Below are 26,963 nucleotides of genomic sequence, written 5' to 3' on the forward strand. Positions count from 1 at the left end.
ACACACACTGAGACATTTAATTGTGGGTGTATTTTTAGAACAAACACCCACTTATATAATGGACTTGAATCTCTGGAGAAGTGGTGTAGTGTTGTTACAAAGATCAGTGACAAGTAGAATGACACAACATGCTCAACCTTACAGGAATTAAATATGAGTTGTATTGTGTTACTGAATTAGCTTATGGTCAATGAGGGATTTTTATTTTTATATTTTGCCTTGCTTTTCCTGAAAAAACCATCAAAGACTTATACTTCAATAAATTAAACTATTCTTTTCTGTTTATAGGCATGAGGGAAAGGAAGAGAACGTATGACTTCTCTTTTAAAGTAATCCCATTGTAAATAAGCAATAAGACTCTCAAAACACAGCTGAGAACAGGGTCCAAAGTTTGTGCCAGAAAAGAAACCATTATCTTGAACAATTAAAAATATTCTAGTTAGTCCTAGGCAAAATTAGTTATTTAGTCCTAGGTGGGATTACATAGCTTCAATTTTAATTAGAATTGACTTTAAGACTTCTAGAACTAAAGATTAAAATAAAAAATATGTGGCCTTCTAAAAATTTCTGGATGCTGAAGACCACAGAAAGACAAACTCAATATAAGTGGACTACTTGGTGTGAGTTCTGTCAGAGAAATTCTAATGCTTCTAAAATATTAATAATACTGTGCCTATAGAGAGAATTTGTCCCAAAAATCAGCTCTAGAATATTGGTCTGTATAGGTATATCTTGTAAAAACATTTTTTTCCTAATGTTCTACTATGTTTTGATTGTGAATTTTTTGTTAGCAGTGATCAAGAAAGAAAAATCTGATAGGAAACCAGGAAAATATTTATGCAGACCCGTTAAGAGCAGTTCTGGCCACTCAACTTAATGACAGTATTTTGAAGCCAAGCTTGGCTCAGTTTTGTGAAATGGACCATTGCTCTCTTTTCTTCTGGTTTCTGCCTGTGGTCAGGGGGAATATTGCTCTCACTCCCTTTTGAGCAAGCCCTTCATCTGCAAAAGATATCTGGAAAAGTTTCATATAAATGAGATATGAAAACCATGTAGTGAACTCTGATGTTACTTTCCACAAAGACCAAACTTTGAAATAATGAAAACCCCCATAGACCTCCTGTCCTCCAATGCTGATACCATTGAAAACTACATTTTAGTTTCTTCAGCCTTCAGAAACAAGGATAGGAGCATCAAAAAGATCTGCAAAATATTTTAAAGCACATTACACTAAATCAAGTATTGTAGGATGATATTTGCTAACGATTAAGAATAGAAAACTTCAGCAGTGTATGTAGAAAGAATCAGGCAGACTCTTCTATGGCATTGCACAGTGTATCAGGTGGAACATATCCTGTGAGACAATTACTAATGCTAATAATATTCTTCAGTTGCTGTGCTGCTAATAATAAAAGAATGGGGACAGTTCATAGAAGAAAGGAATTCCTGTTGTATGCAACAATAGAAATAGCAGCAGAAATGTAACCATAGAGAGAGGTAGAATTCTGTGAACAAGTTAAAAAAATCACTGTAAATAGGGCTGATCTTCCAATTATAGGCCTTCTCTGTTTATGTAATATTTTATTAATTTATGAAGTCTTAGGGCTTAAATCTATCATAAAGCAAGGCTGAACTAATTTGAAGTGATTATTGAAAGATATTTAAATGTCCAGCAGGGCAGACTTAAGGAGACCATAGGGAAAACAGTAGGAACCAGGGAGTTGTTAATTTGAAAGGTAGATGAGCCAAAGGAAGAATTACATATTGTGTGCTGAGAAGAGTAGAGCTAGATCCTCCTAAAGAAAAACGGAACAAAAGCCTCTGCCATCAAAAAGTAAGATGGTGCAGCATCCTCATCTGCTGAGTGTCACAGTGGCTGTCTTGCTGAGACCTGATGCTGTGAGTTCACTGGTGAATGCTGCATTGATCTAACAGATCTTCACCTATACAGCTCTCTGCTGATAGATTCCTTGTATGTTAAAAATACAATACCCAGTAATGGAATGTACTATAACGAGTGATTTGGAGTAAAAGGCAAAATTCCATTCATGCAGATGTTAGCTGCAACAATTAGAATTTGCTCTGGGTCAAGGTTCATAAATTAAATCACAAGTAACCACAAAAACTCTCTCCAAAGCATGGTGGCTATGTATTAGCCACTGAGCACCTATGAAAAAGACTCATGAGTGTGATATACTCCTCATACTATATGAGGAGTCACAGGGAGAGAAAATACAAAGAATGTGAAATGTCCAGTATTTTCTCTCCCTGTGTCTCCTCAGAAAGGAAATTATTTCTTAGTGAGCCAGTACCATAAGGACAAGAAGAAAAACTGTCACACTTCAAATATCTCCTTAGATATAAATTGTGTGATGAGTACAGAAGGAGTGGCAGGCACCTATTGCATGTCTCTCTGCAGCTGGAGGAGGCAGGGCTCAGTGACTTGCACATTTTCTCTCATACTTCTATGCCCAACTCTTACCTAACTCTTGGTTCATATGCAAGGGTCATTTAAGTGCACACTTTAAAGCAAAAAGGAATGTGCAGCAATTGCTGTTCTGCAGTGCTGGACTTAGACCTGTCTGTATCGAGGCAAGAGTTTTAATGATCACGTACAAAGAGCTGCTTGGATTAATTTTGGAGATACTGAAATATAACTGTGATTTTAGAAACCTATTTATGATATACATCTATTGGAGAATGGCCCTAGTATATGTTGATTGACATGCAGAGACAGAATTTATCTGCTGCTGTCAGTGTGTATTATCTGATATATAGATAACGTAAATATATACCTAATATAAAACACCTTTCAAACTCTGAATTGTTCAGTGAGGATGACTGAGATTTTCAATGCTTTTATTCAATTTTACACTGAAAACTTCCTTGTCTCTCCTCCCTACACCACCTTCAAATCAGAAACTTTAATTCTAAGGTATTAAAAATCATTTGGGAGTTCTCACCATGACTTTGTTCTAAATAAAATCAATCAAGAGGGTGCACTTTCTGTGGACTCTTGATGTGTAAGAGAGCAACTGTGGTGACCTATTCAAAAGCAACCATAGACATAAATTCTTGAAGATGCTAAGGGTTGGTCATAATACTTTGCTTCTTTAGCTGTTCTAATACTAAAAAATATAATAAAGTTGTTAGTCCATTCTCTCACAGTATCTCAACTTAGAGAATTCTGTATCATACAGAATTTGGCAATTTTTTTGTAGTTCATGATTCATAGCATGTTCTTACTCAGAGTGGTTATTAATAAAGGTAATCATTCTATTAAACCTACTGGGTATTTTCCATAAAATCTACATATTTTATATTGTAACCATAGTTTTCTGCTGACTTTTTACATGGAAAGGTTGCTTAACAAGAAGCTGACTTGCTGTGGTTTGGGAGTTTGCTCACTACTGTCATATATAATACAGCTGTAGCTGTAACAAGCTACCTATGTTTTTAGTCTTAAACTCTTACTAGGACTTCATAACTAAGATAGAAATTATTACTGCAAAGCCAGATGTTGCTTCTGGTAGAATTAACACTAGTAAGCACACAGCATTACCACCCTGCTTCTCTTCTATATTAGACTGCACATTACAGCTTCACATCTTACATCTGAGTCCATCCCAGCAGTGTCAGGGAGTGAGAAGGGAGCGACACATCCTTCTGCTCTTGTCCTGTATGCACTTCTAATGCTGCAAGTGAGAAAAGGTCCTTGTGCTAGGTACTCTTGAACCAACATTCTAGAGGTTTGTACTCTGTTAAATTTGACCAGAAATGCTACAACTTTTTTGGTTTTTTTCTCTCCTTCCAGCCACTTGTGCCCTCAGGTGGTCTCCAGAGCACAGAAAATCAATGTGCTTTCTATTTCTAAGTGGCTGATGAGACTATAAAATAAATAGCATCAGTTGGGTAGACTAATGATTTTCTTCTACCCATGGGAAATAGTTGCAGAAGGACAGTCTTATCTCTTGCAAGCTCTGGAATGCTGGTCATAATCAGTGAAAGTGGGGGGAGGGATGGGAAACTTGTTTTGAGAGGGTTTTTTCCTCTTAGATAATATTAGCTTAGTGGGATGACCATAGCTCCTTTAACAAAGAAATTCATATTTGGTCTATGAGACCTTGAGTGTTACCAGTTTGGGTCTGAGCCAAAGCACATTAAAGCATGGCTTTTGTGCATTCACCTGAATGCCTTTTGGGTGAATCTCTCAAACTATTCAGGGCAGACCTTTTTGGAGACCCATCACAGGTACAGAGCAGGGAATTCAAAGTGGTCTTTTGGATTTAGGAAGTTTGGGTTTAGAAACCATCTGCTTTTCCTCTGTTTTATTTCCCTGGGGTCATAAGAACGTGGTTCCTAATCTCCTGTAGTAGCTATTTCCCCACAGGACATGCTGTCTGGGAATGTACCATACCAGCTGCATTTGTGTTCTGAGGGAAGATATTTCATGCTATTTTTCTTTGAGTAAAGCTGTCTTTATCTGTTAAAAATTTGCTGTTGCAACAAAAGCTGAACAGAACTGGTGTTGGTATTTACAAGAGCTAAGGGCTATAGCTTTTTCTTCCAAATCCTCTTAGTTGTGTGTAAAAGCATTTGTTTTCTCATCCTTTTCTTGTTCTGGATTACGTCTTTATTCATGACAGTATTGATGCATTGTAATAGCGAATTGGTAACATCTTTAAGTAGAGATTTTCTGGAAATACGTAGCACAAGAGTGGCAGAAAGCAAATCACTTATAGAAATCAAGCAGAGTTTGAAATATGTATCCTTCTGTCTGCATTTGTCTGAAAGTTACAACATCCAGAGCAAGTCCTGGCTGGGGTTTTGTTGGGTGTTTGGTTTGATTTCTATTTATTTGTTTTGTTTTGTTTTCTACTTCAAGGTAATTCTGTGCCTAAATATTGCAGGAAATTTCAGTGAATTACTCCATTTTAATACCATTTAATTTCTGTCACAGTATTCTTGCTAACTCTGAGCTTTTAACTATTTCCACTTACCACCAGCTGTGAATTCATCTTCCTCCCCTTCAGTTAATTTAAACATAAGAAGTAATGAAGGTCTTTGGGGCATGACAGCATCTCTTACAACTATGATTCTTTGTCAGGAGGAGATGTAACCCATAGGTTACAGTAATGCAGGTGATCAAATGCCAGAAAAACAGCACTGGAATTAAACATCCTCTTGAATATTTCTATTTGTATGGTCCTGCTCAAACCCTGCTGCAGCCTTCATTTTGCAGAACACCTTATTTTCTCTCTAAGATTAATTTCTCCATAAAATCTAGTGGCCATGTCACAGTACTTAAAGTAGATTCAAAGTGGAATATCTAACTACATTAAAAGAAAAAAAAAAAGGATGAATTTGGTTTGTAGGAAACCAACACAACTGAGTCATGCAACCTGGTATTTCAGAGGTTTATTGAATATGCCATAGATAAATGCCATTTTTAAAATATGTTCCTGTTCTGTGGTACAGTGTATCAAAATATGTTTGAAGAGCTTTTCTTCTACACTGGAATTTGTATATTCTTTAGTCTCCCTGTATAAACATGATGCACACACTTCATGCATGCCTGTGTGCCAGGGGGAGTGACCAGGCATTTATTAGAGTCATTTACAGATTTCAGTGAGCTTTCACCCATTTACATCAGTGAGGCTGGGTTTGCAAGGTTTTCTAAATCTATGCTGAAATGACAAAATGTACCAAAGAATAAAAGGCTCTAACTTTCCTATTCTTCTCTGAGGATCAATTGCTGTTAGAAATTATACTCCTACATAAATATACACTGGTGCTTACAGTCAGCTCTCATTGGTTTTTTCTTTACAAAAATGCTTCAGACTTAGTGCTGTGCTCAGCTGTGTTAAATCCCATGCAAAGCAAATTTTTCACTTATTTTACCAGTGAAAACAACAGCATCCCGAGCACTTTGATGCCTTTGCTAAGTTATTGCAGAGTTTCTCTGCTGCAACGTAGAGAAAAGATAAATGATCAGAGGGCTGGAGCACTCTCCTATGAAGATAGGCTGAGAGTTCAGGTTATTCAGCCTGAAGGAGAGACGGTTCTGGGGAGACTTTTAGAGAACCTTCCAGTACCTAAGGAGTTCAAGAGGGCCTTCAAGAGAGATGGAGCAGGAGACATCTTGGAGAGATGGACAAGGACATGCAATTATAGGACAAGGGGGAGTGGCTTTAAACTGAGAGTAGATTTAGATTTGATATTAGGATACTAGGAAGAAATTCTTTATTGTGAGGATGGTGAGGCACAATGACAGAAATGTTGTGGGTGCTCCATCCCTGGAGGTGTTCAGTGCCAGGCTGGACAGTGCTTTGAGAAAGCTGGTCTAGTTGGAGGGGTCCCTGCCCCCATGGGGTGTGTGTGAGGAGTAGGTTGGAATTAGGTGATCTTTAAGGTCCCTTCCAACCCAAACTGCTCTACAGTTCCATGATGTGTTAGAAAATCTAGCTGATGTAAACCTGAGGAATAATTTTGGATTCTGAAGATAAATTTGAGCTTGTAGCCCTCTAAATTTGAGCTGTAAAAATTATTTGAGTTTTTCCCCCTTGGTAGTATAGAACAGATGTCTGTGATTCTATTTTATTCTGAAGCTCTGCTTCATTTTAAGGTACTCAGTTGCACGTGTTTGATTTTTTAATACTTACTTTCACAAATCCCTTCCTAACATAAAGCACTGAGGATCTGAGGTGATCGATACCGTCTTTCAGTGTGTGTTATTTCAATTTGTGTGTAATAGTCTGAATTTTGTTTTCAAGAGACACAAATAAGAATTCTATCTCAATAACTTGTTTGTTTCTCAGCATTATGTTCCCTTGGTGGTACAATAAATACCTTTAATTTTTTCAAGAAGTGATGACTGTCTACAAAATATGTGTAAAACATACCATGTTTCAGCTTAATAAGCTCATCAGTGGAAGAAAGATAGTGATATTTCTATTATTTGTATAAGTATTTAGAGTAGTAAAAATAAAGGAATCCTAGTTTTCTTCTCTAAATATTGCTTTGTATTGCAGTATATCAAACCATTCTTTGTGATTTTTAAAATTCAAGTGGGCATGTTTACTTGCAACTAATTAGGTAAAACATTTTTTTAAAAGTGAGATTTCCAATGAAAAAAAAATCAACCTTCAGATGAGTTAAGGAAGGTAACTACTCCAGTTCAGTTTGAGAACTTACTCAAACTTAATATTAAAATATTGCAAAACCATAACTTTCTCTGCTGGTATTTTTTTCTGATTACATTGAGAAAAGTACGTGTAGGAGGAGATATCAACATACATGGGTACATAATTATTCCTAAGCAGGTGCTGCACATTCAGCTTAAGCTCAGTGAAATGCTTGACATTTCTTGAGCATAATAATTTCTTTAAAAAATATCGCAAGCTCTGGGATTTTTCTGCTGGATGTGTGCTACAACTCTTGAAACCAAATTTTTTTCTTCTGGTTTTGTGGACATTTTTTTGTCATCAACTCAGAGGCCAGACATGAAGTGAGCGGTATTAGTTTTCCTCCAAAAGGATCACTGCAGTTAGTCTTGCCAAAACTGAGTCAGAGATGCAGAAAGCCAAAAGAAATGGCTACTAGAACTGATTTTTTTAAGTAACTGTAAGATGCATTCAGATGTAAGTTATAAATTCTGCTGACCTGCAGACTGCTGTGGAGTCAGAGTGTGTTATTTGTGCAGGCTGTCCTTCTGCCCTTGAATTGCCCTGATGGTTCTTCAGAACAAAGCAACAGTGGTGTGGTTTTAAGCTAGGGGTGCCTAAGGATTGATGGAGTTATTTAGCACTTTTCGCAGCAATACAAGGTGCAGATCTGTTCAGATATGTATCCTCTGCTCTCTTTTAAACACATAAAAAGAAAAAGCCCTCAGATTCCATAACTAAAATGTTTGCATAATGCACAGAGTAGTTTAGCTAGTGGAGGAATAGTTGGAAAATTGCTATGGTGTACTTTGATTTCACATAAATCCCCATTAATAAAATAAATCCTTTTATGGATTACATGTATAGCCTGTGACTATAACACCATAAATTATAGTATATTATAAGCATCTATATGAATCTATAATGGCATGTTATGGCAGCAAAAAGATGACGTGTGTATACTATAACTGGGTGAATTGTCCCTAATCATCTCTCTCTAACCATCCTAATTGTCAGACTGCAATCAAGCCCACAAGGATTGATCTAATCTTAGATGAAACAGTTTGTAGCAGATGTTTCTTTATTTCTTCAATTCCTAACTTTAAATGCCAGCAGATTTGCAATGTGCAAAATATTAGTAATAAAAAAATGCTATCAGAAATTTTAGTATTTGAACTATGATACTAAAATTATCTAACACCTACTTGTATTGTTGCAGAAGGTCACACCCCAAGCTCTGTAAACTAGAAGTTTAACCTTTCTCAGTAATTTGGATGATGAAATGAAGCTCAAGGGTATATGCAGGGTTATCATATATGAGGAATGTTTCCCTGCTGGATAGCATTCACAGCATACCTTCAGACAGTATTTCTCATTGGAAACACTACTAGTCTTTTTTTCTGGTATATATTTGTGGAATTTCTTTAATCCTGACTTGACAGCTGAAACAGCTTCGCTTTTATTGTGGTTGCTTTGTGGTACATAGTTTGGTAACATTTGAAGAAAATATGTTGAAGTAGCCAAGAGGAGGTGGAGAGTTTGACTCAATTTAAAAAAAATTGCAACTAAAAATTGAAACTACCCAGGCTTATTGTGTCTTGTGGTAAAGTCTCAGCCCCACATCCCAGAACTGCTTGCAGGAGCAGATAAGCTCTTGCTTCTGAGCACAGCAATGGACTCATTTGGCCCCTCCTGTTTGGGTGCTGGATATCAGATGGCTGTGGTGTATCTCTGTCCTGCTGCTGGGAGAAAGGTGAGTTCCCAGCTTTGTGGTAAAGGAGCAGGAGCTGGCCTCAATTCCCTGCCACTCTGCACCCTCTGTGCTAATTTGGGAGCTCAGGGCTGTGCAGCAGTGCTCGTCTCTCTTGCTTCTTCATAGGAATCCAAATTTGCCACCCAAAATGCACCCAATTAGTGCAGTGGGAACTGTATTTCATTTCTATTGTCAAAAAGGTAGACAACAAAATCAGAGCTGTTCAAATGTTGGTAGCTCAGGTAAGTGGATTGCAACCATGAGGTGTTTTGGTTTGTAGCTCAGGCTTTTTTTTTTTTTCTGTTGAATTGATTCAGCAATAGCTTAGATCCTTGTTCTTTGGGCTGAGGTATAGATCCCCATTTTCCTCCTGGGCCTTTTTATAGATAATAACTCCGTTTCAATTTCTCCTAAGTTTTACTTGAATGTGTGACAAGTGTAGTTTCACTGAAGCAGTAAGATGTCACCTCTTGTCTCTTCTCCCTTAGCCAAATTATGCACAGAATCAAAAAATGGTGGGTGTCAAAACAGTGGTTAAATATGACTTTACTGTGACAACTATTTTTATTTTTCTCATTATGAATGCCATATTTTTAAGTTGTGACTACATTTTTTAATCTCACAGCAAACTACATTTCTCTCACATACCCCATAGAAATATTCATTTTTAATGGAGATAACTAGTGAGGTAAACCTGAACACATTCATATTTTGGTGTTTTTAATGCATATACTGCAGATGTTGTCTTGTCAAACGGGAGAGAATGCATATGGCAAGTCAGGGATGAGAAATCAACTAGCCTTTCCTGCAGATAATGAGATGTAAATGGTGAATGGAATATTATTATGTTGTTGTCTTCCTGGGAGAAAATTTGATAGGTTATGCCAGCAAAAAGTTCCATGAGTGATGCTTCAGTGCCTGTCCTGGTCAGTGATGGTTTCTGTTAGTAATTAGGGGCTGACTCATTGCTGTTTCTCTCAAGAGACAAATGTTTCTACAGCTAGTGGCCGAAAATTAGATGGTTTTCCAATATACCCAAGAAAGCTGCCATTTGTACTGTCCTTATAGGTGCAGGGAGATTTCACAGCATCTAAAGTGATTTGGAAAAAAAGCTTATAGTGTTGTAACTTTATTAAAAAAAAGCATGGGGGATTTTTTTGTTGTTTCTGTTTTCTGTTGGGTTGTTTGAATGTGAAATTTCTAGAGTAATGTGTAGAAAGTTGTCAATAAAAGCCCCTTTTTCTAAATATTAGTGATGACTGGGAAAGCTTTATTTGCTACAGCTGTGGATAGAAAGAAATGTGAATCTCAAAAGCATTTATTGTAAATGGCTAGGAAAAAGCCTTAGAAATATCTGGAAAATTGAAAATCATACATAACATTTCCACTATAAACCAATTATTTTAAATTATTTTAGAAAAGAGGAAAATATTTCCTTCTTTCTGAAAAATATCTAGCCAGTGGATTTCCTGCAATATGTATTTTAATAGATTTGTTATGAACAGCCATGGCAACAATAACACAGAATTGTATGATGTGATCATGAAAAGTAATGGCCCATTCAGAGGCCAAATTTTTGCATATATTAGTCAAGAATATTAAAAAATATGATCATGCTGGAAATATGAGCTGGGCAGTGTACTATATTAAGCAGAAGAAAAAGTATCAAAATAAGATTATGCACAGATTTCCTAGTTAATTGATCTGTTGCAGTGTTTCAAGTAGAATATAAAAGAAAGGATCTCTGGAGATTAATAAAAATGTATCAGCATTAGAAGTCCAATTTCTGACTGGAAAGATTTCAGAAATCATTTGAGGGGAAGGTGATAAGGTAATGTTGTTCCAGGTTCTGGAATCCTCTCAGTAACAAGATGAGGCTGCTCAGGGTCCATTGTGAGGACAGAGGCTCCTCTCCCCCTCGAGCTCATACATTGTAACCAAAATAATTCCCATGTGCTATCACAGGGGGCAACCTAATCAGTTCTCACCAGACCACAAGTGTGCTGAGTTATTGCCATGGCTGACTGATACATAATTGCACAACATCCTGGGTAGTAGAATCTGGAAGAATATTTTTTTTTTGTGCTTTGCCCATCTTGTGAAACTGAGATAGAAAGGATGTTGTTTAAAGAGGTTCAGCTATGCCTAAGGCTCTGCAGGTAATTTCAATAGAATCCTTCTCAAGATTGTAATGAACAAGTTTTTTCTAATTGATGCAATAATAAAAGAAAACCTAAACCCAGCATGTACTTAATGCCATCTTCCTGAATTTCTCCAGTAAAAAATGCAATGGCATGGGGCAGACTTTGTGTTGTTAGTCCTTGATACAAAATTTTAAAATCATATTTGTTGAATAGTTGAGAACTCATCCGAGGATGTAACCCTGATTAAATGATCAAATATTTGGCATTTCTTCAATAAGCACATGTGGCAAACAGTCTCACAGGAAATACTGAGTACTATGGAGACAACACAGCAAGTGGTTCTAATTCTCTCACTTCTGGAAGGGCTGATGCTGATTTCTCTCACAATGGCTTACCCAATTATCTGAGGACTTTAGAAGTCTTTCAGAAGTTTTGATTACAGCCAATGGCATCCTAAAGTAGGCCAGGGATAAAAGAGTATCTCACAGTTCGTGAATAATTGAGTAGGCTTCTGTATAACAATGAGGTGCCTTATGAAAGGCAAATGTTTGTTTGCTGTGTGCTCACATCTGCACCTATTTATTCATATTTATAGGTAAATTCATATGCTAATGCTTTTTCAAGCACTAAGATACAAAGTGGCATAATAAGGTAAAATGCTGCTGAAATGCAATGGAACTGTACATGTTTATACCAGTTTAAAAATTAGGTTGCAAAAAATAAAATCCAAATGCAAGGATGTATCTTGGCATAAGTACATAGAATATCAGGAGTCCTCTTTGGGCCTTTTCATTCTTCAGATCTCTCCTCTTCTTAAAGGTCTGGAAAAAACAGATGCCAATAAATTCAAGCAGTTGCAGTCTAAAGGACAAACTTGTGTTTCTCTCCTCTTGCTATTCAGTGTTCTCTAAAAGCAAAGGCTGTTCATTCCTGCAATCTGTGTGCTGAAGCCTTTGAATTCATCTCGGTTCTGAAATGTGTGCAAAGGCTGATGAGCATCCTTGAAGATAACTAGCATCAAACCCTGGTATTTGGTAGCAGTTCCCAGTAATAAGGAGGTCAAACCGTTCCTCTAGAATTTCATCAGCTTATCTGCAAAACCTCAAACTCACTTTCACACTGTCCCAAACTGATATCCAGTGAAAAAAAGACTGAAGCCATCATTTATGTGAGCCTGCTCATTTGTCACTAAAGGAAGTGCTTTGGAGTATGCATTAGATGACCTTTGATCTAGAAAATGTTCTCATCCTCACAGGGAGAGGTCTGACTCCATGACTAGGATGTATAGTTTACCTTTTTTTTTAGGAATATTTCTAATGTACTGGATCTAACTGATACTTCTCATTGCAACAAAATATGACTCTCCCATATATGCACGTATAAAAATATATTTTAAAAACCACAAACAAAGAAAGAAAACTTTCCACCAACCTTTGAAAACCTTCTGTTAATCAACACAAATTATCAGTTTCATTGTCACCAGCTGTCGAAAATTCAGGTCATGTGCAACGTGCAGATTCCATGACCATGCTAAAACCCACCACCAAGATGATGACTTTGGGTTGGTCTGGCTTTTCTAAAGAGAATTTTTTGTGGACTGTAAGACATTAAAGACATGTAACAAAAATTAGCAAACCAAGAAAACATTTGAAATTAAGATAGTTGTGTTCACCTTGATAAAGCACTTTGAAGGAAAAGACTTTCCTAAGAGGAAGAGAAATAAACTGAAACTACACATAGACTAAAAAACACCCAGGATCCCAGAAGAGCCAGAAGTATTATTAAAAGTGACACTTTTATTAAATAAATAAATATCTCCCTTTCAGACAGTTGGTACTGTTGTTTTTTAGTAAGGTCAAAATAGTGTGAATATTCTATATCTTTGTGTGTGGAGCTTTTCACACCACAAAATTGTGTTGAGCTAATATGTTTAATCAAGGAATAACTGTGGGAGAAGTGCTGTAGTTTTGGTAAAGTCAAGTTGCAACACTGCCAAGATGTTATTTGAAGAAAGTACAATCTAATAAAGATGGTTTATGATGTCCCAAAGTGTAATGTCATTTTTTTTCAGGAAATATGATATTGTCTTTGTTTTCCCTCAGGGTAGGTGAAGTAATTTCTGAGATAGAAAGCACAGTTGTACAGTTGCCACTTTACAACCTTAGTAGAAAAAGCCTAAAAGTTCTACGCTTTGCAATACATATACTGGCAGAGGATTTAATTATATACCATGTATTCTTCTAAAAGTCTTCATAATTAAACATATTGATACTGTAGTCCAATGGTAGGGTTTTAAAAGAATTCACTTACTTTCACTGATAACATTCATCTTAGATAGTGGCAACAGGATAGTGTCAGTAGTATTATGTCATAATGTGGTTAATTAAGCCTAATTATTTTAATGACACTACATTTTCTGCTTGTATTCAGTTTAGACAGCAGGCTGAGGGGAAAACTTCCTGCTCTAATTTCCTTGGGTTTTTTAATTACTTAGTTTTTTGGTAATGGGAGGCATGGTTGACCAAATTCAACAGTACTGTATTTCTTGTGCTGTGTCATTAAATTTTGTAGAATTTGTACTGAATTAAGGCTCTTCATGTATGGCCAGTGGAATCATTGAGTAATATTGGGTTTGGGACTTTTTTCAATCTATCCTTGAATTAATAACATAAAATTGCATATGGTATTGTTTATAGAGCTGTCCAAGTACTGGAGAGAAGAATGAAGTAAACTGCTGTCATAGATTATAAAAGTAGATTGATATCTAATCTCTTACTTGCATAATATAGTCTAGAGGATTATCATTAATCAGCTTCTCTTTGAACTACAAATTTTACTCTTAAGGTAAAACACTGTCATTTTAAAATATCTTCCTAAGTCAGTTTTGTAACTGAATGCATTTGTAATACTGTCTGCCTTTAAAGAAAAACTAATAGAATCCATTGATTTTGTTCACAGATTTTTAGGCGTTGTTGGTTGGTTTTCAAGAAGGCTTCCAGTAAAGGACCCAGGAGGCTAGAAAAATTTCCAGATGAGAAGGCAGCATATTTCAGGAACTTCCACAAGGTAAGTCATGCCTCTCTTGTGAACTGAAGGATTGCCTGTTTACCACTCTTCCTTGGGAAGAGTGTGTTCTTGCTATGTCTGGTTTGCAAACAATACAGTGTTAGCCTTGCTGAAAACCTAACCCTGGCAATAAAGCAGAGTAAAACATCCATAAGTCTCAGTGATGCAGGTGAGATATCACACTGGTTTTTTTCTTCCAGATGAGCACAAAACCCTCAATGTATTTGAAGCGATAGAATGATGTTTTTTTAGTTAAAGACTCATAGTTTGGAAATGTGTAAAATTGGCTACCTATTCAAATGTTCAATCAATAGTTGTTAACTAAGTATTACACAAATTCTGGAAATGCTAAATGCCTCAGTTGTTATGAGGCAAATGTGTAAGGTTCTTCCCAGAACTCAAGATTTACAAGCTGTGTCAACAAAAAGATTTTTAGCAGTAAAAAGTCAGGATTCGCTGAATGAGGTACTCCCTGCTTTCTCTGTCACTCACACTTCTGTGATGGGAAACAAGATATTGGAGCATGAGTTCTTCTTTCTGTCCCATAAGTTACTGTTATCAGCCCCCCCAAGTCTGTCAGTAGACTTCATGCTGCCTAATCCTAAAACAAGGTGGGGATCTGTGCTTGTGCTATTGCCTTCTATCAAGTCATTGTTGGCTTTGTGACACATCAATGTTAGATATTCCATTAAACCTGACAAGTTGAAACGTAAGGATGACTTAAGCAATGGCCACACAGCAAGCAGTGAAAAAGTGTGAATGCAATCCTAGATCTCTCGAAGGCAGGTGTGATGTTTTTACCATAAAACTACAAATTGCCCTTTAAGTTCCAGTAGCCAGACTGCTCTAGCATGGGTCCCCCTGTGGGGACACAAGTCCTCACAGCTAGCCATCTCCAGCATAAGTTCCTCTCTCCATGTGTCCACAGGCCAGGATCCTGCTCCAGCATGGGCTTCTGATGCAGCCACAACTCTTTTGCAAGGCTTTGGGGAAGTTTTTTGTGTTGTTTTCTTTTCATTCTTTTTTGAGCCTGTTATGCCTATAGCATACTTAATGTGTTGAAGGACTCAGAAAGACTTTATATGTTGCCTTTCAACTGTCATCGTAGAAAAAGAATATGAAATGCAGAAATTGTTTGAGAAGCTAGAAAAATAATGTTGATACCAATGTAGCTGCATATTGTAGTATTGATTGAAGAGTCACCATTTGCAAATGGAAAGGAGGGAAGTTACTCTTGCTATCTGTTTTTCCCCCTCTTTTTCTCCTCTGTGAGGATAGGAAGAAAAGATAAAGAAATGGATACTCTTTCATATTTAAAAGGATAATGTGTTTCTGGGTGCAGAGAAAGAGGAATTTTATCTCTTCATTTGTATTATAACCATTTTTCAAATAAAGCCATGAAATCATTTCTGAAGGTATATTATCACAAAATAGAAACCCAGAATCTTATTCTCTGGCTTGATTTTTTTTCCCAAGGATATTTTATTATTTCATAGTGATTGTTCTCCTCACTTGCCTCCATTCTGATAAATAAAATAGTGGTGAAGTAGATGTGCATGAGTTGTGAATAGTCAAGCGTGACTGTTGAGGGAACAGTGCAGGTTGTTACAGGATCAAATATAGTTATTTGATTGTTGGTGTTGGACAAAAATACCCTGATTTTCTTTCTTTCTTTTCTAGAGCTCTTTGGTTCATTATATTCTGAAGTTGTTCAAAATGCATATTTATCTCTAGTCAATGCAAACTATTAGCCCTGTCTTGGAATTCTCAATTTCCTTTCTCACTCACAAAATATAAAGAGGGTATATGGTATAAAAAAGTTGAAGATTAACTCTGAACACTGAGCATCAATGAAAAAAGTATTAAATATTGAAGAACTGAGACTTAGTACTTTTAAAGAAAGATTAAAATAGAAGTTGCAAGCCTGCCTCCTTATGAAAGGACAACATGCATAAAGGGACAAAAGGCTCTGTTTTATTGCTAATATTCATATAAGTCTGTATATATCAACCCTGAGATCCTTTCCCCTATACAAATTCTTTGCAAGTATTAGAAGAGGTTGGCATAGAGGGGTAGTCACACTGCACTGTTTCTCTAGCAACTTTTGTCCTTCAGACTTTCATATCTGTCTGGGTTACCCTGGGAGAAGGCCTAGGAGTAGCACCGAGTAAGATGGTATTGCGCAATTTTTTTTTTTGGCTTTTTTATGCAGAGATATAGAAGAAAAGTTTTGCATCTCAAGTGGGAATATGCCAAAAATTCATATCTTTGATTTATCTGTGTTCAAATCAATATTCAGGACAAACAGTACCCCAATATAAGTAACTCATCAAGGTCACCACTTTTCCATGTTTGAGCTTGAAATGAGGCTCAAATGAAATTCCTCTTAAAAATAATTTACCAACATAAGTATATATATATTTCCTATACTTATGTAATACACTTGTGTACTGGGCAATATGACTTATAGAAGGGACTAAACAAAGGAAAAAAAACAGAACTGGTAACACAAAGCTAAGATAATTAGAAATAGAGATTTTTCTGGTTTACATATGCTAAATAAATAGTCATTAATTAGTAAAAAAGCTGTCCTCTTAAGGAAATTGATTCCCCCATCCCCTACCCCCAAGTATCCATACTATTTATGGGTTTATTTGCTATTCTATAATTCTGTAAATTGCTGTTGTGCATTGCTTCGGTGATGGTTTTTTTTGCTAGTAATTTTCTTACTATAAATAACAGTAATGACCTTAGTCCTAGACAAGTGCCTCCTAACAGCAGCAGTGCATATTACATTCATTAGCCAAAACGTGACCTCATCTGTTCCTTGCAGTTTCTGGTATCAAATTAAAACTTCTCATTACTGTAAATTTAGACCATTGCAGTCTTGCTCAGGTAAGTTTATGGCTTTGCTGTTCTGTTTTCCCTTGAACGTTCATTGTGGAGGTTGTGCAGAACAGCTGTGTTGACTCCCATTGCTCCCTCCAAAGAGGGGACAAGATAGCAATAGCTCTGCATCCATGCCAAGGGTGTGTATGTTCTTGGTAGCCACCCCTGCATTATCAGAAGTGACCAAAAATAGACACCACAGCTTTACCAACTTAAAAGAAAGCAAAAACAAAAAAGATTTCTTACTTCTGTAATAGAAGATAAAACGTCTATAAAAAGTGAATTTTTCATGCTTTGGAGACATACTGATCAGGCCGTACCAGTGTCTGTAATCCATTTGGAGTGGCTTTCAGGAGCATTGCAGCAAATCAACATGAAGATTACTAGAAATGAGAGATCAAACGTCCAAACTTGGACTGTATCTAAATGAGCTAGGAAAAGCATTACACAGTTGGCCAATTAATTGTCAAAGCAGAATTGGAAAGAGCAAAGTAGAGCTTGAAGAGCAAGTAACCAGAATAGATTCTGACCCATCAGGATCAAAAACCTTGCCAAAGACCTCAGAGCATGAAGCAAATGTGCAAGAGAGTAGAAATGAACACTTTCACATTGGGGTTTACTGTAGAGAAAAGTGACATGCCCTGGTGTGGGTGTGTGAGGAGGGGTTCTGCAGACATATCTTTGTATTATAAACTTGATCGTGGGTACTTCAGGCCCAGCTACACAGAGAACAGTTACTCAAGAGCCCAAATGCCACTTAAGGATGATATAGCTGAATGGTAGTCCATAAATACCAAAATGGGAATCAACAGATAAGGATTCTTCCATTCCCTGTAAAATGTCCAGTTCCATTCATGCATGCTTCTTTATGCACTTATGAGCTAAATAGCCTTAATATGAAGTGAAGGTGTTGGGGGTTGGGTCTGTCCCTGACAAGATATAGCTGTCTTGGAGCAAGACAAGCTTGAATCTGTCAGTGTTAGTGTGCTTACCCTTCAAATAAATAAATAGCTGACATCTGGCATAGGGATCAAGACTTACTGATTTAATCCCTCCCAATATGAGAGATTGCTCTGTTAAGATGGTGTAAACAGCAGCTATCTGTTTTAAGGTTTTGAGTTTTAAGTTAGCAAGATTAAAGTAGGATAAGATTTTTAGATTTATGTTATTTGTTTTTCCTGTCATTATGCTCGATTATTATGTGCTTTATATAAATCTGCAAGTGCAAAAGGAAATAAATTGCAAAACATTTTAGCAACAACTTCTGATACTCAAAAATGTGTATGGGACAGATGGTGTTAAGCACATTATATAATATGTGTCCACAAAAATAGATAATAATCAAGAAAAAGAACAGCAGTAGCCTTCTAACTGTAGTTTACTGGATTAAATTTGTGACCAGGGCCACACAATGGTAGATACCCTACAATTTTATTTCATAGTTCGATTGTCCTGAAAAAACTTGTGGAATGCAATCCCAGTGATTTATGGCAAGTTCTTGTACCATCTGCAGCAGCATCTTGAACACCTCTTGGCATTGATGTCTCCTGTGTGCACGTGTGCACAAACGCACACCCAGAGAGTCCTGTTTGGTTGGGGGAAGGAGGGGACAGGTTCTCTTTGTGCAGTAACACACAGAATGCAGGAGCAATGTGATATTTATTCTTCTACAGCACAGTTCCTGGTCTCTAACTGAGATGACCTTAAATCATGAGGTGCTCATTCAGGATAAGTGACTTCCTGATAGCTTTGAAAATCACTGAATTTTGCCACAGTCGTATAGGTGCTAGCTCCCACAGTTCTCAAATGTGATTACAGCCCTGACATGAAAAATAAAAATGCTTGTATATGGTAGCTATATATATACTATAATAAGCATAAGAGCTTCTCTCTCATTGTTTCCACTTAGTTGCCTTTGGGTTGTTCTGGTTTGTTGTTTTCCTTCATGTTCTCTAGTCATTGCCAAGTTGCCTAAATAAAGATTCTTATTGCTAAAGAAATGTGAACTACTCTACTTTTACTCTAGTTTAGCCCAAGAGTTCTGCTTTGCTGTGCAGTATTTCAGATTCTTATGTTGTTCATGTTCCCTACAAAGCAGAAGTTGTGCAAGTTTCCTTATGGACTTCTATAATCTGGCATGTTACTACTATTTCTCATAATATTGCATGGTTTCTCAGCTGTAAAGGTGTTCTTAAAAAGAAAGGTGGACAGCCACTGAAATGTAAGTGTTAGACCTAATTCTTGTGCTTTTTATGATAAGATATATTAAGACACTTGATTTGCCAATGAATTTAAATATTTGAATTCCGCTTCTGCAGGTTTTTTTTCTTGGTATAATTTTTATGCTGTCTGTTTTTCACAATCTCAAATTAAAACCTGCCTGGTTTTGCTGTGTTAAGCATTCTGCTTCTACTATTTGTTAGTTGATCTAAACTTCCTCAATAAGTTTTTATTTTCTCATCTGGTTAAATTCACTCAAAAAATCATATTTGATGAAAGCTAAACAGGAATACCTTATGAAGATCTGGTCACATTCACAGATGTTGTTTGCTTTGAAAACCACCCCAGATTTAGAACACTTTTTCCTTCCCCTCTTCTTCCCTTATTAATGATGGTAATTTTTTTTTTCCAGAACTTATTTCAAAAAATTCAAAATGGTGATCTCAGTGTAGTATTTTCTAATGACCTCAATGAGTGTGTGTGTGTGATTATGTTAGTTTTGAATAATATATTTTAAGTTTTTTATCTGCAAATAATTAGGAACTTAACAGTTATTTTTTTTAATTCTTTGCTCTTTGAGATTGAAAGAGGTGCCCAAATGTACTTTGTGTGGTTTTTACATCCCTATTTTGCCAAGTCTTCCACAGCAGAGGTAACTAAATATTCCTGAAAATTTTATCTCTATTTTCCCACATTTTGACATGTAATTATCTTTAGATATTTGTTTACACCACTTTCAAGTAATATCTTGTAGCAAAATCATGTGGCTGGTATGGGAAGGTTATGAAGGACATTGCTTCCATAGGCTGCTATTACTCAGCCAATGAAATGAAAATGAACCCTATTTAAATGAATAACTGTTAGCAAAATAGCTACAGTTCTGTCACCAAACAAAAAAGATTTGCAGTAATTATCAGATGCCTCTTAAAATATAGAAGTATTTGAACAACATGGTTGTTCAAAGCTAGCATTCTGTGTACCAGAAAGCAAATTGCAGGAATAATTGGAGCTGTGCTGGTAATAAAGCTGTTAATAGAGTCTGAGCACATCAAAGGGCAGCATGCAAACAAATAAAATAATTTTTTACAAAGTTTATATCAAGGCAATAGCATCTTCTTTCCTTAACAATGTAATGAAGAAATCTACAAGTTGAGCATGCTGACAGGACCTTAAATCCTACAAATATGGACCTAAAATCCATAAGTGATCCTATGAGTCCTTTCCTGTATCCATTCATCCATCTAAACCTTTAAGTCACAATGCAATCATTTGAAGTGCAAATTCACAGGTTAAGTAAGTGTCAACGTGTGGTGTTGAGTTCCTCAAAAATGGCATCAGTGGCTGAATCTGAGTATCAAGGAAGGAAATAACAGTAGGAAAATTAAAGATAATCTTTACTTATAAAACAAAGCAACACCAAGACTTATTATTGGTGGTTCTTATATGAAGATCCATGTACAGTTTAGTACAGAAAATTCGTAGTAATAGTTGAGTTTGTATGTACAGTTTTGCAGCAAAAGGAAGAGCCTGATCTTATAAATCAGCTGTTTAAATAGAATAATATATTCCCATTATATTAAGTATTAAAAGAAGCTGGAAGACTAAACCTTTTTCTTGGAAAAAGTAATACTGGGTAGGGGAGCAATGTTTAAACGTTTCAGCTGTAAATAATAATGTAAATAAAATATATAATGTAAAACAATATGTAAAATGTTATTGGACTACAGAACAATTCAGGACCTCTGGAACCCATCTAGTTCAATCCTCTGCTCAAAGCAGTGTCAGTCAGATCACATTGCTCATGGCCATGTCCAGTTGTTTTTTTAATATCTCCAAGGCTGGAGGCTCTGGGACCTCTAGAAAGCTAAACAAGAAGTCCTGCACCTGCAGCCTGATTACTAAAGCATAGAAGAGGCTGGGAACTAATTGTCTGGAGTGCAGCTCTGCTGCAAAGGCCCCGAGGATCCCATTGGGCAGTGAAGTGAGCAGCTGTGTGGCAGCAATGAAGCAAACCATGTCCTGGAAAACCTCAGCAGGAGGATGGGCAGCAGCATGAGGGCTCTCAGCATACTGAGCCTGACCTGTAATATTGTGTCTGATTCTGGTCCCCTCACTGCTCTATTCAAGACAGGAAGAAATCTCCAGAGAGCGTTAGTGAGGAAGTTGGAGGTTGGAGAACCTGAGGCAAGACTGAAGGAGCAAGATTTGCACTAGTGAGAAAAGAAGGCCTGTGGGCATCTAATCACAGCCTTCCAATATTGATAGGGTGGCTGAGGTGTTCTCAGGGGAAGGACAAGAGGCGATGGCAGAGGTTGTTTCAGGGGAAATTAGCTTGATACAAGGAATAAAAAAAGAATAGCCAACTGATATTTAGAGCAACTGAACATGAGAGCAGGCTAAGCAGAGAGGTCAGTATTTCCACACTGGAAATCTTGAAGGCCTAGCTTGGCTAGGCCTTGTGTAACCTAATTGAAGAGCCTGCACTCAAGATGGACCAGATGATCTCCAGGGTTTCCATCCAACACAGACTTTTCTGTGACCTATGAAGTTTATGTCACTGAAGTTGCTACTATAGTTCTTGGTGTAACTCTGTGCTGCATGCATTGTGTCAAACTGGTCTTGCCCTCTCCTGAGTTTATTTAAGTGGTGGAAAAAATATACTTAATCTTTCTAGTGTCTCTTAAAACAGTCTCAGGAGAACTTTACTTTGAACTGCTCTAGTGTTATTGCTTTATAGTAGAGGATATGATGTATGATGGTCCGTGTGTCAGCTATGTATATTCTGGTTTTGCCATGTTTTGGCAAAATTCAAGGCCTTGCAAACCTGTATTTTGTGCATAGTTTTTGAAAGCACTTCTGACTTTGACAGCTAAAATGTTTTGTGTCATCTGTAAAACTTTGAATGTGATGTAAATTCAGATAATTTTCTCTCTTGAGTAATGGAATATGTTTCCCTCAGTTCATTCAGGGCTAAAGACTGGTATTCATTGTAAAAACTACTTATCATTTTTATAGACTAGTACAGGGACAGGTGTTTGAGGTGAGATCATGGAGCCATTCTCTGTATGTATCTCCTCTGGCACTTGGTCGCATGAAAAGGAAAATGGTTGAATTAAAACTTAAGAGAAGAAATAGACCAAATGTTAGAGCGTGGGAGAGAAATAAAGGATAAATGTTCTGGCACTCTATGAAGCACCTTATCCTTTAGAAAGCTGTGAGAGACTCCAAGGTCGATGGAAAGCTGGCTACTCAAATAATTGCTATGAGAAATGCTGAAGTGAAGAATGGGATGGGGAGATTTCGAAGAAAATATATATTACTAAAAGTAATAAATCTATTTTAATTGACTGCACAAAGCCAGGGAGACTGGTGCAGAGATAGCAATCCCAAAAATGAGAGGGGGGTTAACAAGCAGGCAAAGAGCATGGACGTGGTCTGTCCCTTCAGCTCGACTGTACCTGGTAAAAAAAGTCTGTGCAGCAGGGCAGGTGCACATTAACAGAAAGCAAGGAGAGATTGTTCAGGTTTTTACACCCAAGTAAATTGCTCTCCAATAACACTACCTCATTTGTTCCAGCAGCTGGGAGATATTCACTTTTCAGACACAGCCCAGGAGAGGCCAGTTCCACAATTGGAAGAGCATGTGTTTGGAAGAGAGGGTTTCAGTAGCAGACACCCTGACGAAGCTGGGGGAGAGGTGCTTAGGAGGGGAGAGACTGGAATTGAGGTCTCTGAAGCAAGTCCTTATTGGTCCTTGGGGGAGAAATCAAGAAGAAAGAATTGAGCTAGAATATAAAACAGCTGGGCTTGCTGTGGAGATTTGCACTAACCAAACTCCCCTTTCCAATGCCAGTGAAAAGCAAAATCTGGATATCTTAAATTCAAATCAAAAGTTTAAAGGACTTTTTTTACTTTATTTTGCTTTCACCATGCAATTCCTTGTTTCTTCCCTGCCAATATAATCCACACATCTCAGAAGCAAGGAAGGTGTAAAAGAAAATTAATATTTGTGAAACTATATGTGTGAAATATACTGTGTGATGACCATTACAGAAGAACCCTGAGAAGTCAGATCATACCAATAAGTAAAAAAAAATTATGAATTTATGACAGTCAAACAAATTTATAAAGCCTCTGCTTGGCAGAATGGTATTCACTATTTATTCTGACTGTGGTGAAAAATAGTGATGGAAAATCAAATGCAATAATGTATTTATGACAATTTGTATCATAATAAGTGTAGAATAGGTACCAATAAACATAAAGGTATTTATTTGTCATAAGATACAGGGTAGGAAGGCCATAAATCAGACCCAGTGGGGCCCACTGCCATAAACAACAGGAAAATGGTAAACTAGGCCTATGGAACTACCAGTCAAGCATTGAGATCTTCCTTTTCTAGCCTTCAGCACTTGACTCTGCATTTGTACTTTTTCTAATATTTTGTGCATCTATTTTCACTATTCAAGTGTAGAAAGGTATACTGCATAAATAATAAAAGTTCATGATGAAAGTTAAAGACCTAATTATCTAGACTGCAGTTTATTACAACACTAGTAAAAAAAATGTTATGTGAGGACTTTTTTTTCCTAATGACAACATTTTCCCTTGAAGCTACTCAGAATTAGGTGTCTGTGTTGCTGGGGAATATTTACCATATTGCTGTGGAAATAGGAAGAGGCATGGACCGTTCTGCAGTCACTATAAAAGGAAGCAGACAGGTACAAACAGAAGGTTATGGTGTATGAGGGAGGGCCAACAGGTTTGTCTCTGTAATTCGTTTTCTATTAATAAAGGGAGATGAAATGTAATAAGTGTTGTGAGTACTAAGTTTCATTTAAGGTTATGGTTTACTTGGAGTAAGGGAGGTTTTGCAATGTAAATAAAGAGCAATTTATTATGAAAATTAGCACAAAACTATCTAATTTTTACTTCTTCATAGAGGGAAATTTGAAATTCAAATCACTGGCTGATGAAGGTTATTAAAAATGCATTAGAGTTGAAAATGTAGCTGTGTGTAATTGTCATAATAGATACTCAAAATTAATTTATCCCAAATGACAATTAAGCTAAAAGAATTTTCAAATTATCAGCTAGCAAACTTCAGTTAATTTTAGAAACAAATAAAAAAAAACATTTTTAAAAGTTTGTAAAAAATCAAAACTATTTTAAAATAATCCTAAAAGAAGGTTTACATTTCTGCTTAGAAAATCCCTTTTCGTCTCGTGCAAATCTCTTCACTCTTCCAATTTTCTTTTACCTCAGTTTCTCTCTATGGCATTTTTCTCTCTTTGACCTTTTTCTCCCAGAGATGTCTGGACGACTTTGAATGTATGTGCACACACACGTGTACAGACATAGTCTGAATTTAGATTTAACTAAACTCATTATTTTTCCCTCTATACCTGGTAATTTTTCATCTAGTTGATGCATTTTTCTGATGAGGAATCTCATAGGTGGACTACTGCTGTTAATACTTCCTCAAAAATATCTGAAATGGCTCTAACATAGATGTTTATATTTAGGATCAGCATCAAAATGCCACTTCTGGCATTGTTGGATTGGGATGAGAGTTATAAAAATAGACACTGAGGCATATTTACAACCTTTAAAAATCAACGGAGGGGAAAGTTTTTCTAAATAGTACTACTTTTGTGGTGGGTGTGTAAGCAATAATGTTTTCTAGACACAAGACAAGCCAGGACCTGTCAGCTAGTGGATATGTCTGTGGCTGAGCGTGTAGATGAGCACACATGGGCTTGCAGCACTTGCTGCTGTCCATGGCCAGCAGTGCATCCAAGCCCCCAGCTGAGTCCTGTGCTTGTGTGTGTGTTTCTCCCCTTTGCTATAAGGTGAGAAAGCCAAGAATAAGGTCTGCAAACACAAAGACGTCTCTTTTCCTGGCTTTTCTAATTATTTTTTTCTGAATATACCTCTTGATAGTTCAGCAGATACTCAGCATTTTAGAGGTCCTTAAAATCTGCATCATGAGTTTGTTCTCAGCTGGGATTTTGTCCCCCTGTGTTACGTTAGAGGTAAGCCAGCCTTTGTCACCTGCTTCTGACCCCAGCCTCCCCCATGGTTTCAAGATCTGGCTAAAGGGAGCTACAGCTGAAATTAAAAGGCTTGCACAGATTGAAACAGATAGGAAGAGGAGTTACACCTGGGGCTCAGCCACTGGCATCACGTACAGCATAGATACAGGCACAATAATTGATGTGCATGGAAAGCCTGCGGTTGCTTGGATCCTCCAACACTCCTGACCCAGTTTGTCAGTGCAGTGAGAGATTTTGTGGTTAGGGTTTGAACTTGCAGTTCAGCAGGAAGAATTATATATACACATCACTTACTGCGTTCAAGTGATTACTGCATGTAAGTGATTTGTTTTCAAATTTAGTCTATGTTAATAAACACTTATTTTTAATTGAGCTGATCTGACAAGATAATTTTGGAAACTAATGCAAGCCAGCTGATTTAAGTAAATGAGAGGAAAAATTAAAGGAAGTTTTGGAAAAGTATGTTCCTCCTTTTCTTTCCACTCAAAGACCACTAACATGTCCCTTTTAATTAACCAATCCCTTTGGGTCAAAATAGAGCGGATCTGGACATAATCATGTACTTTGGGAATGTCAAAATTGAAAACTCTGAAAACTGGAAACAGTTTCTAAGTGTCCAGTGTATTTTATTCACCCCACAAGGATATTAGCACTCAACTAATGATCTAGTGTTCATAGTGAAATATTGCATAAATATGGTTTGCACGCCTACTAACTCTGGCAGGAAGTTTGATATTGAAAGGATTTTTTTTAATTGCAGCTGAAATTTGAAAGGATAATTGTGAAACCTATTTTATTTCAGTTGTGAATCATCTTCCCCCTCTGCCATCTCTCTCTAGCACAATGTTATTTTTCAAGTGTGCACCTGGGTTGCAAATTAGAAAATTTGTGTTGTTTTAGTATTAAGGCATTAGTTTAAATTTTGTTAACACTCACTTTTACAGAAGGCTGTATTTTTCCCCTTTTATTTTAATGAGTGCACAGTAGCCTGCTATTCAGATTGCTCTTCAAAATGAAAGGTTAGATTGGAAAACATATTTCAAAGGATCTTTAGGATAGCAAGGAAATGGGATTGAGGAGAACTGGGATTTTTGTTCTGCCAATGGCTATCTGTACAATTACGCCATGAAGTGTGAATGCATTTTTTTCAGTATGTATTTTAAAATCCTAATTAAAATGTTTGTTAAGGGAATACGTCCATGTGCACATGAACTGATCAGATTTCAACTATCACTTTCAAACACCAGGCTACCAGCCAGAACCAGAATAATCCCAGCAGGCTGGTTGATTTTATGGGTTAGGCAGCAGCTCAATCCTGACAGCATTACAGCAGCACGGCTTGAGAGAAAGTAACTTGGCTTGGAAAAATCCCCACATCTTTGCCTAGTAAAGGCAGCTGATATGACTTAAATACACTTCCCCTGTCCTGGTGGTTTGATTTACCAACAGTGTCAACCAGTTTAGCATTTAAAGTAGCATAACAAAAGCTAGTCAAGGAAGATTGTTTTGCATCCTTAATTTTTTTAGAGTTCCTTGGGACAAAATTAAGAGTTTGTAACTGCTTATGTGGTGAGTGATCAGTTATAGCACACCATGAAACTGGGTAGCCAGGCTGTAGCCATATGAAAGTCAGATGTTCTAATACTTAGAAATAGTTAAAACTTAAAGAATG

The 26,963-nt window shown here is 36.9% G+C and overlaps 1 protein-coding gene across 2 annotated transcripts in view; it reads left to right on the forward strand.

Moving 5' to 3' along the window:
* The window catches only part of DOK6 (docking protein 6), a 240,853-nt gene that overhangs the window by 78,884 nt on the left and 135,006 nt on the right, over window positions 1-26,963 (forward strand). For both annotated transcript variants that reach the window (XM_054284601.1, XM_054284602.1), the window contains exon 2: window positions 14,019-14,126. In XM_054284601.1, coding sequence (XP_054140576.1) covers window positions 14,019-14,126 — 108 coding nt within the window. The remainder of the gene's footprint in view (window positions 1-14,018; window positions 14,127-26,963) is intronic.

Source organism: Melozone crissalis, unplaced genomic scaffold (assembly GCF_028551555.1).
Source record: "Melozone crissalis strain CALT ecotype California unplaced genomic scaffold, PUWL_Pcris_2 ptg000042l_1, whole genome shotgun sequence".
Taxonomy (NCBI): Eukaryota; Metazoa; Chordata; class Aves; order Passeriformes; family Passerellidae; genus Melozone; species Melozone crissalis.